At 42.5% G+C, this 16,276-nt stretch overlaps 3 protein-coding genes across 4 annotated transcripts; 2 read left to right on the forward strand and 1 right to left on the reverse strand.

Annotated features, from left to right (window-relative positions):
- Positions 1-242: 242 nt before the first annotated feature.
- CIB3 (calcium and integrin binding family member 3) lies at positions 243-4,782 on the reverse strand. 2 transcript variants are annotated; one of them, XM_005141511.3, is made up of 6 exons: positions 4,660-4,782; positions 4,318-4,352; positions 2,546-2,657; positions 2,045-2,192; positions 979-1,174; positions 243-544 (listed from the first exon to the last, which is right to left on the reverse strand). In XM_005141511.3, the coding sequence occupies exons 1-6, from the start codon at positions 4,708-4,710 to the stop codon at positions 523-525; spliced, it is 564 nt and encodes a 187-aa protein (XP_005141568.1). In that variant the 5' UTR covers positions 4,711-4,782; the 3' UTR covers positions 243-522. The 2 variants fall into 2 exon arrangements, with proteins under 2 accessions (XP_005141568.1, XP_005141569.1); XM_005141512.3 differs by lacking the exons at positions 2,546-2,657; positions 4,318-4,352 and having other exon boundaries at positions 4,660-4,738.
- A 1,346-nt stretch (positions 4,783-6,128) lies between these two features.
- FAM32A (family with sequence similarity 32 member A) lies at positions 6,129-7,439 on the forward strand. Its single transcript, XM_034070832.1, has 4 exons — positions 6,129-6,243; positions 6,323-6,458; positions 6,555-6,608; positions 6,765-7,439. The coding sequence occupies exons 1-4, from the start codon at positions 6,167-6,169 to the stop codon at positions 6,831-6,833; spliced, it is 336 nt and encodes a 111-aa protein (XP_033926723.1). The 5' UTR covers positions 6,129-6,166; the 3' UTR covers positions 6,834-7,439.
- A 231-nt stretch (positions 7,440-7,670) lies between these two features.
- Positions 7,671-16,162, forward strand: AP1M1 (adaptor related protein complex 1 subunit mu 1). Its single transcript, XM_034070876.1, has 12 exons — positions 7,671-7,783; positions 8,355-8,511; positions 8,880-8,947; positions 9,495-9,625; positions 9,768-9,915; positions 10,531-10,657; positions 11,021-11,163; positions 11,760-11,831; positions 12,049-12,207; positions 12,860-12,985; positions 13,188-13,263; positions 14,281-16,162. Exons 1-12 carry the CDS (start codon positions 7,742-7,744, stop codon positions 14,301-14,303), a joined length of 1,272 nt encoding a protein of 423 aa, XP_033926767.1. The 5' UTR covers positions 7,671-7,741; the 3' UTR covers positions 14,304-16,162.
- The last annotated feature ends 114 nt before the right edge of the window (positions 16,163-16,276 follow it).

Genomic DNA, 16,276 nt, shown 5'->3' on the forward strand with positions numbered 1-16,276 from the left:
AGTCCTGTTCATCACTCGTGCACTTGTGCATGCAGGTTCTTGTATGGAAAATAGGATATTTATAGGAATAGAAAGGAGGGACAGGAACCTGGGGGAGGCTTTCTTGTCCTTGGAAATACATTCACTTTTCATTATAGATTTGGAAGTAGAAAGTTCTTCTCTGAGTAGTTTGATACAAGTTCCTTTATTACCTGGTGATGGTATCTGAACTTGAAAAACCTATTTCTCATCTCACTGTCTAGGTCAGATTTGCTTTAGCTGCGGGGAGGGAGAAGGAATGCAGTTTTTGTTACATTGCAAGGGAAATAGGTATTTTGATAAATTACAGAGAAATCACAATGAAGAGCTTAGTGAATTGCTCCTTCTAAAGAGGTGAAAGAGACAGAGTTCTCTGACTGGTTCGGTTACCCGAAGTTGTCCTCTTCTCTCCCTTCCTTTTGCTCCCTCATGGATGGTAATCTCAGGTGAAGTAACAGTTGTTGAAGGTTCAGGAAGTGCTTCCCTCCTCGTGTTTCACTAGATTCAGATGCGAATGTGAAATGTGCTATTAAAGAAAGAGGAAGTAATATTCGCTTATGTGTCAATCAATTAAAAGGATTCACTACAATTAATCCTATAAATTGGAAACTTTGTACATTAAAGAAATGCAACATTTGAGTGCTGCTTTGTGCAAGATGTGTGTCAGAAACCACAGTAAGACTGTCAAGCATCATCTCATATACTTCTCAATGGAGCCTAAGAGCTAATACTAACATCTTAAGTTGAGGACTTAAATGTCCAAAATATATCAGAGGTTCCAAAGGCACCTCAAGAAGCCTCCTCCCCACTTTTTCAAGCGTCTGTTTTTCCCAGTGGACAGCTCTACTGCTGCTGTCAGGGATCTGCAATGGCTGAGGAGACATAAAACACACGCTAAAGAGACTTCTGACAAAAAAAAGTAAGATCCATCTTGTGTTAGAAATGCAAAGCAGGTATTACCTAAGGAAATCTGGAGCCCGTATTATCATGTGCTGGAAGTCTTCCAGAGACAGCTTGCCATCGTTGTCCACGTCAGCTTCGTAAATCACCTTTTCACATACAAGGCTCACTTCTTCTGGGGTAAGTTCATTTCGGGTTAATTTGTTGACTGTTTTCTCCAGATCAGATTTGCATATGTAGTCATCATTGTTAAAATCTGGCCAAGGAAACAAAAGGAATTCAAAGTGACAAAACTCAGCCCTTTGACGTGCTCGACTGCCACGACCTAACAGGAAAGGTTTGGTTCCCAGGGCATGATGTATTTATGAGGAGAGATTTCAACTCAGAAATCCTTCTCTGTGCTTGCTTGTATAAAAATGAAATACAAAATAAAAATCCTGGAATAATTCCCCCCGTCATACTTATGGGGAACAGTGAATAGTTTAATGGCTAAACATAGCCTAGCCATCATTACATTGTTCTAGTAAAGCACTACTACTGAACTAAAGGCAAGAGCTAGTAAGTCGAAGGAAGAGAACGGGCTGTGTACGTTTTGGTGGGGCTTTACTTCAGTGAGACCCTGGCTGAATCGTGCAGAGTTTAAAGGGTAAGAAAAAGCTGTTGGTTGGTTGATGTATTTTTTGGCTTTAGCTGATCATAAGGAAAGTAACTGTAAAAAGAAAAACAATCTTTAAATTTGTCCTTGGAGCAAGATGCTGGAAGCGTGCTCCCCACACCAAAACCACCCAACCCAGTATTTATGGGCAGCCAGATCCCTCGTGCTGTGCTTTTCCAAGCAGTCCCTCAGACACAAGGATTTCTTAAATGTTTATCAGCTCTTGAAAACTGCAGGTAATTTCAGGTTGTCAATTTTGGAGTAAACCCTAACCCCAAATAAAGAAGAGACAAAAGAGTAAAGGTGACCAGAAGTGTTTAGGAGAGGGAAGAGACATTCAAATGCAATGAAACGAAAGGCTGTATTCAAACATGTCTAACTAGCATCGTTATGGTGACACAATTATTTTGCATCCCTACACGAAGCTGCAGGATTTCCCCCAAGTTTACTTTTGAATCATGTCTCACTCACCATAAATTTTAAAAGCATAATAAGCTTTCAAGTCTCTGGGAGCCATTTCACTCAGCACTGAAAACATGTCCAAAAAATCATCTAAAGTCATGTTGCCATCTCCACCCTCTGAGAAAACCTCTGCTATCCGCTGGCGGAAGGGGTTGTCCTGGGAAACAGAGCACAGGAGCAGGGGAAGGTCATCGTTACCAGCATTTATTTCACTGCAGATAAGACAATTGGAGCGAGATTATTTTTGCTGTAACCTCTTTTTGGCAAGTGCTCTCTTTTCTGCTGTTCTGTTCTTGTCTGAAGTATCAGAGGTAGACACAGCTGCAGCCTTCTTTAACCTTTATGCAGTGGCAGAGTGTTGTCGGGAATCACTAGAAGCTTCCAGAAAGCCTTTTGAGTGCAATAGCCAAAATTTCTTTGTATTTCAGCCTCCCACCAATTAGTAGTGGATGAATTATTAAAACAGGGTTAGATTAAACCGAAATGTGTCACTCGATTCCAGTTGTGTACCTTTAGCTCTGGCATGCTGCCAATGAGTTCATAGGGAAGTGTCACGTCTGGTTTATGTGTGTAGTCGAGTGGAACTAGCTGTGGGGCTAGATCTCGGTATCTGTAAAACAGTCTGCAACAGAAAGGAAGATTTGTTTAAGGAACAAGTTCTGTAGATCTCCAAGAACAATGTGTCTTTTCCAGACCTGCCTTTTCCATCTCACTCCCCACACTTTGCATGCTTTACCAGATCAGTATCAGTCACTAAATAACATTTAGTATGCTCTGTAATGGTTGGTGGAAGAGAGTATTAAAAGGAACAACATCTTTAACTGGTGACAAATGCAAAGCCTTTCATGTTCACAGAGCAATCAGGTGAAAACACTTACCCAGGTCAGGCACCACTAGATACCGTGTATCTGAAACCAGAATTTTACAGTTTCAGGTACTTTACTCCTGGGTGTAGTTAGATGTCTGTGTTTATGAGAACAAGGCACAAGACCTTCCACATGCAGGTCCACCTTATCAGTTTCCAAACAGAGAAATGCTTGTGGCAAGGCAAAAGGGATTTGTTTTCCGAGTCCACAGTGAATCTGACAAAAAATAATGGGCTTAAACTGGTGCGTGAATGATTCAGTTTAAACAGCAGAATAAAACCCTGAATGCCTAAAGCCATGAGCAGGAAGAGATATCTGAAACTAACTGTAGCAGGATTCTATCCACCCTGAATATCTTCCTGTTTTTCACAGAACTCAGGGTCAAAAGACAAAATATGTGTGTAAGGATTTAATTTATCCAACACTTTCAGGATGCTATTTCCTTTAGTTCTCATGCTAGAGTAAGGAGTAAGCTGTTGGTAGCAGCCATTACCAACAAAACAATAGGGCAGAACTTTAAAAGGGATCTTTATCAATAATAGATACCTTATGACACAGTTATGGGTCTGGCATCTATTTACGGTGTGGAAAGTTGACAGGTTTAGATTTCAGTTATTACAGAACCATTCATATTTTATCCTGTCTAGAATTCATACACAGTTTCTAAAGAGGGACAGGCTCTGGGCATGGTTGTTACCTTCAGCTGAATTAGCAAAAACAGTGGGGACATCTTGATTGATGCAGAAACTGAACACTTCCCTTTCTGCTGGCAGACCACATGGTTAAGAATGGCAAATGCAACTTCAATAGTGTGGATGTTACTACCTGAGTAAGTACTGTTAATGAGGGGAGAACAAGTTCAGGTTTTCAGTGAAGATTCTCAGTCTTACATGAACAGAATACTGAGCCTGTCTTTATCAGATCCTTTAGCCAGAGATTAAAGGGAGTGTTTGATGGGGTGACTAAAGGCTTTGGGAAAAATGCATCTTAGAACATCAGTATAATTATTTATAAGAAGACATGATGAAAATTTGACAGTCATTAAGATTTTCGTAAACCAGGTGAAGTATTCTAAAGTATAACAGTATCCTTGGAAGCATCTGCCATAAAACAAGGTGAAAGGAATGTGGGTGTCCCTGCAAAAGGAGGCGCTGATACAACCTTTTACATTTATCTCTGTTAACTAGAGAGAAACTGGTACCTTAATACAAAATTTAGAATTCTGTCTCAGTTTGTGATGGACACCAGAGGGTTTGTACATAAAAAGGCAACAAAAATGCTCTGGCTTCCCAAAGATATCACCCTAAATTTGTGTAAATCCATTTTCAAATTATTTCTAAATACCTCACCCTATATGTAACTCGTCTTTATGGCAATCTCTGTCTTTTACCCACAAAATGCATATAGAAAACTCACCTCAGTATTTCTTTCCTTGTAAAGAACGTGCAGTCCTGTGAAATAAGAAAAGATATAATGCCAGTATTTAGCATGCACTGACCCAAACTTTTCCCATATAGCAACTTAAATGAAGTTACACTGCAATATATGTGGCCAAGCATTAAAGCTCTTTCTTCTTGGCATATCATTAGGAGCATTTTTTAACTCTTCTTCTAGATGTAAGAAACAAACTATGTTAGTAAAATCTTCGCTGTGTGTTAGTACTCCTGATTCAAAGTTTTTAAGAGAGATTGTTTAAAAAAACAATTATTTGCCATTATTCAGCATTCTGTCCAAACAGCCATTTAGTTTGTTTTGTACCTGATATGCATCCAGTTGCTCTTGAGTGAAAACAGTTTGCTTGTTGCCCATTTCTAGCTCTGAATGCCAATTCTAGTCCCATCATTCTTTCCTCAGAGGCACCTTTATAGGCGGGCTGGATATTCAGTTATTAAAAGCTGCAACAATGAGGTTCAGGTATAGCAGAGGATCAAGTAACCAGCTTCCCTATTCCGCAGGCTGTAAAGTATCATAATAGGAGCATTTCATCGAATCTTTAGTCTCAAGGCTCTTATCCAGCATCACTCACCTGTCTCCGGTGTGCACAGTGGAGACTCATGTTACAGTATTTACCCAAACAAGTAATAGCAGCTGGTCTGTGTCTTCAAAGCAGCAGGAAGACTTCATGGGGCACGCTATTTCACTCCTTCACCTGGGGTAAATTAACTGCAAAGTATCAGTGGTGTCTTTCTGCTATAAGAATTAACACCAAATACGAGGAATTCATAACAGTGATGGTAACCCTTTCCTTCTCACTGTAACATGTTTCCTTCTCAGTGTTCCCTGTAATACACATTGTACAGTAATGTACAGTAGTTTGTGCTGGAGGTAGTATCTGTAAAGTCCAGTCCCTTTAGTCTGCATTATCTGCTGATATACATTACCACCAGTTAATGATTATTAGCATGACATGCATATGTATATAGTGCATATACATATATACAGAGTTCATACATGTGAACAGACATATGATGTTACAGGCTGTATGGAATATGAAAAACAAAACACGGGATGGAGGAAGAGGAGGCTACACAACCACAGCCTTTATCTATTGATCACCTTCATTTCTTGGGCACTGCTACTGTGCCCGGTGTCCTGCTCCCCTCAGTAAAGGAAGGCTGGCTTCACGCATCAGTGTGCCTTCAGATAGAGTCATGGAATGGTTTGGGTTGGAAGGGACCTTAAAGGTCCTTCGCCTCCAACCCCTGCCACGGGCAGGGACCCCTTCCACTGGAGCAGCTGCTCCAAGCCCCTGTGTCCAACCTGGTCTTGAGCACTGCCAGGGATGGGGCAGCCACAGCTTCTCTGGGCACCCTGTGCCAGCGCCTCAGCACATGCACAGGAAGAGCTTCTGCCTTATCTCCAACCTGAACTTCCCCTGTTTCAGTCTGAACCCATCTCCCCTTGTCCTATCACTGTGGTCCCTTATGAGAAGTCCCTCTCCAGCATCCTTGTAGCCCCCTTTCAGGCACTGGAAGCTGCTCCGAGATCTCCACACAGCTTCTCTTCTCCAGGCTGAACAGCCCCAATAAAACCCCCAAACACCCGTTGGGAATGGCGCTGTTCGGAGGGACACACAGCGCGTGGGGCCGGGTTGATTCCGGTGCATCCCGGTGCACCCGGAGCATCCCGGAGCATCCCGGTGCATCCCGGTGCATCCCGGAGCATCCGGAGCTCCGCTCTTTCCCCTCACGGCTGGAGGCGGAGGCGACGTTGCCGTGGTAACGACGCCGCCCGCCAGGGGGCGCCGTGGCTCGGCGGAAGAGCCATGGCGGACTACGAGGCGGTGCAGCGAGGGCCGCTGCGGCTGAAGGGCAGCGGAGCGGGGCTGGGGGCCGGCAAGCGGTGGGTAACGGGGGGGAAACGGGGCGGGGGACACCGGGTGGGCAGCCGAGGCTGTGCCCTGACCGCCCTCCGCCCGCAGGAAGAAGAAATCAAAGGACAAGGCCCAGATCCTGGAGCAGATCGTGAGCAGCAAGAAGCAGGAGGAGGAGAAGAAGCGCGGCCTGGACAAGCGCACCCCGGCGCAGGTGGCCTACGAGAAGATGCAGGAGAAGCGGGTAAAGACGGCTTTAAACCCCCCGGTTGGAGCCCTCAGAGGCGGCCCCTGAGGGGCTGTGGGTGCTGGTGGTAACTGAGCTCTCGTGTGTTTGCAGCAAATGGAGCGGATCCTGAAGAAAGCATCCAAAACCCATAAGCAGAGAGTGGAGGTGAGCGGAATTACCCTGATTCACTCAGGCTGCTGTGGCTTGTTGGGCTGGGGGAGATGTTTTGCTTCCATGAAAGCGGAAGCGGGGAGGGAGGGGGCCTTGTGGTGGTGTCAGCGCCAAATATTCAACATTCTCTTCCTCTTTCTCTCCCTTTAGGACTTCAACAGGCACTTGGATACTCTGACTGAGCACTACGACATTCCCAAAGTCAGCTGGACTAAGTGAATGGGCTGCTTTTCCAGGCTTTGGACCAGGGGGTGTATTTTGTTGGTGTGAAACAGGGTTGCCATGTAAATGTGTGTAATATCCACACTGACTATTTTAGCTATCTCCTGAATGTTGATGGATTTGTACTTTTATTTCATTGGTTTGGGTTTTGAAACAGAATATTTAACAAAATCCCTCTTTTGTGTTGAGCTCTGATTTATGAAGGTGCGGAGGGTTTGGGGGTTTTTAGTGCTTACAGCAACTTTAAGGCCACAAACTATTGCTGTTACCCAGCTGCAAAGGGTCCTTTTATTTATTTGATATAGTTCTTTTCGGACATCCAGAGCCTGGCAGCCTCTCATAGCATAAGTTTCTCTTGCAAGAGAGGGGAACTGTATAGTTTCTTTTCATCTAAAGGCAGAGGGTCTCTTGTAACGTGTAACTTTGATGTCACTATTAAAATGCCGCTTTCATCCTTTTATTGGTGCTGATTTACCTATAAATGGGGGGAAGAATTTACACGTGGAGTTTCTGTAGTGCCTTTCCTGTCTTTATAACTCGTACTGCCTTTGAGAGATTATATATACCATGTACCTCGATTAAAACCCCAACATGCCTCTTAAACCTGAATATTGCTCTTGAATGTGAACACCATCCCTCTGCTCCTGCTGCCCGGAGCTCCACTTCAGCTGGACAAACGTCCCCCTCTTATCCCGGTCTGCTTTCACCACCATGGGGTTTGGGGGGGGAAGACCCCGGGACTATTTAACAACCACACTCGACGGACCAACGTGTTCTTCCGCGATGCCCTGCGCATGCCCATCCGCGCAGCAGCCGGGTCTCGTTGCGCTGCTTCCTCCCGGAAGCGGAAGTCGGTGCGTGTGCGGCCGGGCGACACGGCGGCCGGGGCGGGCGGCGGGGCGGCGATGTCGGCCAGCGCCGTCTACGTGCTGGACCTGAAGGGGAAGGTGAGGCCCGGCCGCGGCTCTGCGGCGCTGGAGGCGCAGGAGCGGTGTCCCTGGCCCCGCGGGGGTGCTGAGGGGGGCCCGGCTTCGCTGGGGGCTGCGGGAGCCGCGCTCCCCTCTCCGGCACCTCCTTGCTGCCGGCCCGGTTCCTTGTGGCAGTGTGGGCCTCAGCTGTAGCGGGAGAGTCGTGGCCTGTGGCTCAGCTCCAGGTGCGGAGGGAGGTGGCTGCGGAGAGCTGAGGTGCGACCTTGGGCACCCCAGGGGTAATTAATCTTTGCACCAATTGGAGATAGTTTGTCTCGGAGGAGCTGGCTTGTTTTCCCGTCTTAAAAGCGTCTTTAGGGCTCGTGAAGCAATAGGAGAAGAGCAATGAAAAGCATTAATACGTGACTTTGCAGTGAGAGGTTAAGGAGTCACATTCTAATCAGTGTTTTAGCGTTGTAGTTTGCATTTGTGCAATGGCTGGAGTGAAGTTAAAGCTACTTAATAAGGCCTTCCAAATATCTTGTGCATTGGCCTTGCATGGTAACATCATCTCATGAAAGAGAAAAAGAGTTTGTCGCTCTCTTCATAGGTTCTTATCTGTCGGAATTACCGCGGAGATGTGGACATGTCAGAGGTGGAGCATTTTATGCCAATCCTTATGGAAAAGGAAGAAGAGGGGACACTTTCTCCCATTCTAGCACATGGAGGAGTTCGTTTTATGTGGATTAAACATAACAACTTATATCGTATCCTTTATACTGCAGATAACTCCTGTGTGCTGAGATACAGAGGGCTGCTACAATATTTGTGTTATTTTGTGTCTAAATGCAAAGCTGGAGAATGGGTGAAGTAACATAAGGAGGCTTTATTGAATGAAGTTGGTTCATGCGTTGCATAGTGCAATGTGCACCAGCAGCACAGGCTGCAGAAAGGGGATTATATGAATTCTACTCTTTCCCAAAAGTGTATCTTCATTTCTTGTTAGAGCAGAGGTAACTGTGAATTAACTCTTAGGAGGGTTGGGGTTTTTTTTGCCAATTCTGATTTGCTAAAGGCATTTATTAAACTTTTGAGTAGTGACTTTGAATGCATTATCCTGAACATCCTTTATCAGTTGTTGCAACCTCTAAGAAAAATGCTTGTGTGTCACTGGTGTTTTCGTTTTTATATAAAGTAGTTCAGGTGAGTATGAAATCTCCAAAGTCACCTCTGGCTTCTTTTCAGTTCAGTCTAAATCTAATCTAAATGTAAATGCGTAGACCTTTCCCATGGATAAAGAACTCTGTGGTAACAGCGTTTTTTACTTTATAATTGATTATTTTGTAGAACTACCTATAGTAATGGAATTGATATTTTGTAGATGAGTAGGCAAAGGGTGTGACACAGTACTCTAGGTAGCCACACAAGGCCTCCAGAACATGGAGGGGAATGGTGAACTTGGTGTATGAGTAGTGGCATATCACATAGTTCCTGCGGCTGGTTCATCTGTACCTGGTGTGGAAAAGATTTTCTCCAAAATAATTAGTTAGAGTTGCTTTTAGGATTCTCTGACTCTTTTAATGGAGGTGGATTTCCTGAAGCTAAATCTGCTTAATAGAATGCTGTTTGTGAGTGATGGCTTTTCGTTTGGGGCCTTTTAAGACTGGTCGTTTTAGATACACAAATACATTCTGAATATGCTATACTTCCCTCAGTTAACATCCTCCTCCCTCCTGTCATTTTGTTTCAGGTTTTTTCTGAATATTTCAAGGAGTTGGAAGAAGAGAGCATTAGGGACAATTTTGTTATTATTTATGAGTTGTTAGATGAGCTTATGGATTTTGGTTACCCACAAACCACTGATAGTAAAATTTTACAAGAGTAAGTATTATTCTGTGTCACTTACAGTGACAGACTTCTTGGAAAGTTTTGAGCATCATTCTGTATGCAAACAATGCTTTGCTTTGGTCTAGTTAGACAAAAGAATTAATGTTCCTTTTCTTCATGCCAATTATATATAAAGGTACATCACTCAGGAAGGCCACAAACTTGAAACTGGAGCTCCACGTCCACCTGCAACTGTTACCAATGCTGTATCATGGAGATCAGAAGGGATAAAATACAGGAAAAATGAGGTGTTCCTGGATGTTATAGAGTCTGTTAACCTTTTGGTGGGTACCTTTTGTGGTAACTTTGAATGAAAATCATAATAGGAAGTGAAAGTGGCTTACTGTCTGAAAACCTGCAAGTTGCAATAAAAAGTCAGGCTGACTGTGGCTAGTGGCCTGTGCTGCTCAGAATGTCAGTTGTTAAGACTAAAGTACTACTCATAAGGACATCCAGTAGACAAACAATGCTTTACTTGTATGCATTGTAGAATCATAGAATGGTTTGGGTTGGACAGGACCTTAAGATCATCCAGTTCCATCCCCTCTGCCATGGGCAGGGTCTCCTCATTCTAGACAATGTCACTCAAGGCTCTGTCCAACCTGGCCTTGAACACTGCCAGGGATGGAGCATTCACCGCTTCTCTGAGCAACCTGTGCCAGTGTCTCACCACCCTCACAGTAAAGAATTTCTTCTTTATATCTAACCTGAATTGCTGATTTCTGATCTGTCCTTCCCTCTTCTGTCTGTGCCCATCACCTCCCTGACTCATCTGCTGGATTAATTTCTCAGGAGAAGGATATCCTAGAAGACTTGGGACATGGGGATGGGGTGGGAGTGCTTGAGGTCATAATGTATCCCCTCAGAGCAGTCTTACCTTTCTTTTTGTTTTACTTCAGGTCAGTGCCAATGGGAACGTATTACGGAGTGAGATAGTTGGATCCATTAAAATGCGAGTTTTCCTCTCGGGAATGCCAGAGCTGCGCCTGGGTTTAAATGACAAAGTTCTCTTTGATAATACAGGCCGTGAGTATTTCAGTGAAACCTCAATAATCATGAAAGATGCTGGTTGAAGTCAGCTGAAGTTCAGCTGAAAGGGTTTAGTCAAAGGTGATAGAAATATGCCCTTTTTCAGTGTAGAAAACCACATTGGGTCTTGTGTGACACTATCAGCAAAGATGGAATACCATGGTAATGTGGCAACCATCTAGGTTTCCTCATCCCTTTTTTCACTGGGACTTCTGTAGTCCTAAAAAGCTCTAGCAAGCTAACGAACACACTGGTTAAAAGGGAGGAATGTCAGCAGACAACAGCTCCGCTGTGTGGCTGGCACTGATGAGACTTTGGTTGTCAGTTGTGCAGCACCTTGAAATACGTATTTATATCTAGGTGGCAAAAGTAAATCGGTAGAACTGGAAGATGTGAAGTTTCACCAGTGCGTTCGTCTCTCTCGCTTTGAGAACGACAGGACAATTTCTTTCATTCCACCTGATGGAGAGTTTGAGCTCATGTCTTATCGCCTCAATACCCACGTGAGTCTGGATGTTTGCTTTTTCCATGATAACAGTTCAGATTGGAGGCAGCATTGCTAATACCTTTTCCTCAATTATTTGTTTTCCTTAAAATCTGGGCAGCACAGTAGTTTTCAAATCAATTGTTTATGAAGCTTTGTGCTTCTCTCTTTGGAGGAAGAATGGGTTTGGACTTGTCAGTAAGCCTCTGTATTTTCAACTGCTGTTGAAACTCTTCCTGTAGTACCATTCCTGTGGTGACTTTTTAAGCTAACTGCATGATGAAATGTCAGTGTAGCAATTGACCAGTGTCCTTGGTTCAGCTGGAGGAGTTTTCTCCTTTTGACTTTAGTCTGGGAAAAATGCTGATAACACACCAATGGTTTTGTCCTCAGACTAAAGTCAAGAATTTGGTCCTTGGTCCGTGGCATATCAATGCTTGCTCATTTGTATGATTGTATTTTTAGTAAACTCACAACTTGGTTATCATTACAAGCACCACAGACTTTGTTTTCTGTGGGGTTCACATGTTGAGTGTAGCTTTATGGGGAAACAACGTTGGAATGACCATGTCAAACGAAAACTACAGCTGTTAAATGTGTTTTTTCCTGCATTAGGTAAAACCACTGATCTGGATTGAGTCTGTGATTGAAAAACATTCCCACAGCCGCATCGAGTACATGATCAAGGTCAGCAATTCTGATCATGGCTAATTTCAGTCCTTCATTTGTTCTCAAAGCTTGACTAGCAGTTTGGGCATTTGTAACTTCATTAGTAAGTGTGTGTCACAGTTCTGTTCCTCACTATGTAGGTTGAGATGGGGGGAATTGTGTGTCTGAGCACTCACTAGCATAATGGAAATATTTAGAGGACTGCTTTTCTGATACAGTTTTTAAATTTCTTTAGGCAAAAAGTCAATTTAAACGTAGATCAACTGCCAACAATGTGGAGATTCACATTCCAGTTCCAAATGATGCGGACTCGCCAAAGTTTAAAACCACTGTTGGAAGTGTCAAATGGGTTCCAGAGAACAGTGAAATTGTGTGGTCCATTAAGTCTTTTCCAGTAAGTGTTTTTTTTAGTCTTATTGCCTGATAGTATAATAATTAATTAATAATTTATGCATGTTCAGAATCTTGCCTATTAGATCCTAATATCTAATAGTAGTATTCTAGTATCTAATAGTACTGGGTTCTTCCTCTTCTCCCTTGGCTGGAGGGTTGGAACTTGCTAATAGGTGTTTAAGATACTGCTGTTTATATTTGTTTAACTGGAAGATTTTTTTCAGAACAAGGTTAGAGAGCAGATTTTTGAGCCAGGTCTGTGGATGGTGTAATCTCTTGGCCTAGGTTTTAGCAGCAGCTGTTTCAGTTTGTTAGACTGCGCTGCTTGGGTGGTTCTATGAGCATGAGCTCTTTCAAATGCTAATGGTGTGGTACAGCTGTCTGTCACTGTTTCATCAGAAATGTTAACAGCATTGGTTTTGTTTGAGTATGAGGCTGGAAGAAAATTAATTGTGCCTCAGGCTGGACCTAATTTTATCTGAATCTTAAAGAAAAACAAAACATTTTTTAAATAAAAACAAGTGCTCACTTTTAAGTCCTAGAGAAGAGCTGAAGGTGGAGCTCCGTGATTTGACATTAAGTATATACCACTTGTGTTGTTGCAAGTGTGTTGTATTTTTTATTTCAAGAAAAAATCTGTCCTTTTTGGCTAGGGTGGAAAAGAATACCTGATGAGAGCTCACTTTGGACTTCCAAGTGTTGAAGCTGAAGATAAGGAAGGAAAACCTCCCATAAGTGTAAAGTTTGAGATTCCATATTTCACCACTTCAGGAATCCAGGTAAGTAACTGAAAATAGAAATACTGATGAGTATTTATAGGCTCTTCAAGAACAAGTTTTTCTCATCTTGATGATTCCTGTTCAGTGTTATCCATAATCCATATTTTTGACCCCCAAAAGAATCTTTATTTTTATCTTCTTTGCTGAATGCTGCTTGGCTTCCATTGGAGACTTTCTTTCTTTAACATCCCTTTCTTTCTAGGTTCGCTACTTAAAGATAATTGAGAAGAGTGGCTATCAGGCTCTCCCATGGGTTCGTTATATTACCCAGAATGGAGGTAAGTAGAATCATAGAATTACAGAATGGTTTGGGTTGGAAAGGACCTTAAAATCATACTGTTCCAACCCCCTTGTTGTGGGCAGGGAAACCTCACACTAGATCATGTCACCCAAGGCTCTGTCCAACCTGGCCTTGAACACTTCCAGGGGTGGAACATCTACCACCTCTTTGGCTTAATCTGCTCCAGTGCCTCAGCACCCTCACAGTAAAGAGCTCCTTCCTTATCTCTAACCTGAAATTCCCCTGTTTCAGTTTGAACCTATCACCCTTTGTCCTATCACTACAGTCCCTGATGAAGAGCCCCTCTCCAGCATCTTTGTAGCCCTCTTCAGATGCTGAAAGCTGCTCTGAGGTCTCCACGCAGCTTCTCTTCTCTAGGCTGAACATCCCCAATTTTCTCAGCCTGTCTTCGTATGAGAGGTGCTCCAGGCCCTGATCATCCTCATGGCCTCCTCTGGACTTGCTCCAACAGCTCCATGTCCTTCCTATGTTGAGGACACAAGAAGGCAATACACTGTAGGCATCTCCAACTTGCATATTTTGTTTCCCTAGCATAAACCTCCAAATAGGAACACACAAATGCAGTTGCTCATATTCCTAAGTATTAAACACTATGGTTTAGACACAGATTAAGGTTTGCTGCTTTTTCTAGTCACCTTTTTTGGTGTCTTAATGAAAGACCCAGTGGGATAGTTCAGTATTTTGTAATTAAGCTGAGATTTGGTGAGATTTCTGTAATGTAAATTTTGAAAGAAGTCACTCACATCATACTTTTCTGCTGGCTTCAAGATGTATAAGACACTGTCTACTATAAGATACTAGATTGTTAGCAAGTAAAAGGGGGGGGGGTGTTGGTTTTAGTCTGCCTGCAATTATCTTAATCACTTTAGAGCTCATTATCATGGTAATTCTAAGTGAAGTTATGGGTTTGTTTCCCATCTCTTCATCCCTATTTGCTCATCTGCTTTGCTGAAATGATTTACTGAACCACTTTTGGCTTTTTTCCCCTTTACAGACTACCAGCTTCGAACACAGTAAAATCCTTTGCAAGCACCACAGATGACAAAACTTCAGGCCTGGAATTTGTTTGCAGAAGCTTCTGTGGTCCTCAGAGCTGTGAATGTTGTTGCCAAGGGTCTTGTTTCTGCAGTCTTGGATTGGCAGGACAGAGATTGGAAATTTACTGTTTTCAACAATGTGTTTGAGCATTTGAAACATTAGTATTGATTGTGTGAATATTTATTTCATTCTTAGGACATGCTGATCTTGCTGCTAAATGCTAATTCTGAGTAGCAGATACCTTGAGGAGCCAGGAAGACAGAACAGACCTTGAGAATGTCTTGTCAATGCCTTGTCTGTTACATCACAAAGTTTCTAGTATTCATATTTTAGGATCTCTAAAGACATTGGCAGGGTTATGCTACAAATTAGGGAGACAATTGTGCAATTAAAATGACTGCTGAACACTTAGTTGTATTTAGCCCAAGGTATTTATTTTTTTTCTGGGCATATGGGTGCCTTAACTCATTCAGAGCTCTGTTAACTTATAAAAATTGATGGATAATGAGTTGAAACTATGTGAAATCAACAGTTACTATTTTCTTTTGCATGGTTTCAAACCAGTTTGTCTGACAGAGCAACTTCAAGTGAAGGGTTTGGAAATGAAAATATGGGTTTGTTAAAGACTTAAGTTAACCAAGAACAAGGGATCACAGAAATCAATGTCTATGGGAACATCTCTGTAGAAGCATGATGATTGCTAGTTTGAGTTAGAATGCATGGAAACGTTCTGCCAATTGATGAGCTTTTGCTTTCTTTTAATTTCCATTTGTAAAACAAGTTCCAAACTGTAATAAGTAAGCATAAAACCTTAGATTAATTATTGGAAGAAAGATGAAAACCATTCCAGAGGTGATGACATTTGATAGGAAGATGGGGTTTTTACTATTATTTTTCCAGATGATAGTAACATACTCCAACCTCTTCTGGAAAATTGATTGTTGCTGATGAAGAGGCTGATAAAAATACAGTTGCCATTTTAATTCCAGCTTGCCTTTGTGTTAATTTAGGGTAAATATTTCCCTTTTTTGGTATAGCTTGCTAGAATTTAACTTTATTTGTCCTAAGGGAGATGCTTTCTTTCTCAGTCTTTTCCATTTCTAAACAACTAGAATTCTAGCTTCCTGGCAGATGGATAACAGTTCAGAATGTACTTAAAGGTATCACGTTTTTTTACATGCCGTTTCATTTTGTATTTTGAGGAGCTAAGGTTGGCATGGGTGTACATAGTTATTTTGATTTAATTTTGGTTGGGGTTTTTTCCAGAAAAAAATGATGGTTATCAGTATTTTTCTTTATAAACAGTTTTTAGAATGCTTTGGTTTGAATTTAGTACTCTTGGTGGATGCTAAACTTAAACCAGCAGAATCTATATATATGTCTGCAAACGTGGTGTGCTACAATGTGCTCAAGGTTTCTCCACACCACTCTGGTGACAGTCCTCGACTCTCACACCAGACTGAGAAGACATTTCACTCATTGTCCCCACTAAATCCTTGTAGACCCTATATATAGATATACTTGGGTATACAGTATATACTGTTAGCAAAAAAGACCCAATTAAATTCCTGTGCAGTGCAGCTGCTGTGACATTAGGGAAAGATCTGCCTCAGGAAGGACTGATCTCTGCCGGTACCAAGGCAACACCAGTTAGGCAATGGTAGGTGTGGATGTGTGTATTCTGCAGTAAGGTTAGTGCGTTTGTCACCCCACAAGCTCAATGTTGAAACAAATGAAATCATCCTCAAGATTTGATTCCACCACTCATTTTCATGTGAACAGTGAAGCTTATGACTGGACTGAACGTTTTTATATTAAAACTGTAACTGGTGGACAAATCATTCTCTCATGACTCTGTTTTTCTTCCAAGAGTTCACTTTTATTGCTTGTCTGTAAAATGTGATTCTTCATCACTGTTTTCCTGTTAAGGGTTGTATCTTGCAGGCCAGGCC

This window comes from Melopsittacus undulatus, chromosome 19 (assembly GCF_012275295.1).
Source record: "Melopsittacus undulatus isolate bMelUnd1 chromosome 19, bMelUnd1.mat.Z, whole genome shotgun sequence".
NCBI classification, from domain to species: Eukaryota; Metazoa; Chordata; class Aves; order Psittaciformes; family Psittaculidae; genus Melopsittacus; species Melopsittacus undulatus.

What these genes read in the sequence shown, in the direction of transcription:
- AP1M1 (XM_034070876.1), top strand. Translation starts at nt 7,742, where the DNA reads ATGTCGGCCAGCGCCGTCTACGTGCTGGACCTGAAGGGGAAG. An exon ending in TTTTATATAAAGTAGTTCAG is followed by an intron (nt 8,948 to 9,494) that starts GTGAGTATGAAA and finishes ATTTTGTTTCAG; the next exon opens with GTTTTTTCTGAATATTTCAA. An exon ending in GGTCCATTAAGTCTTTTCCA is followed by an intron (nt 12,208 to 12,859) that starts GTAAGTGTTTTT and finishes CTTTTTGGCTAG; the next exon opens with GGTGGAAAAGAATACCTGAT.
- CIB3 (XM_005141511.3), bottom strand. Translation starts at nt 4,710, where the DNA reads ATGGGCAACAAGCAAACTGTTTTCACTCAAGAGCAACTGGATGCATAT. An exon ending in GCAGCATGCCAGAGCTAAAG is followed by an intron (nt 2,193 to 2,545) that starts GTACACAACTGG and finishes TCTGTTTCCCAG; the next exon opens with GACAACCCCTTCCGCCAGCG. An exon ending in CGGGCTCCAGATTTCCTTAG is followed by an intron (nt 545 to 978) that starts GTAATACCTGCT and finishes TTTCTTTAATAG; the next exon opens with CACATTTCACATTCGCATCT.
- FAM32A (XM_034070832.1), top strand. Translation starts at nt 6,167, where the DNA reads ATGGCGGACTACGAGGCGGTGCAGCGAGGGCCGCTGCGGCTGAAGGGC. An exon ending in GGGCTGGGGGCCGGCAAGCG is followed by an intron (nt 6,244 to 6,322) that starts GTGGGTAACGGG and finishes CTCCGCCCGCAG; the next exon opens with GAAGAAGAAATCAAAGGACA. An exon ending in CCCATAAGCAGAGAGTGGAG is followed by an intron (nt 6,609 to 6,764) that starts GTGAGCGGAATT and finishes CTCTCCCTTTAG; the next exon opens with GACTTCAACAGGCACTTGGA.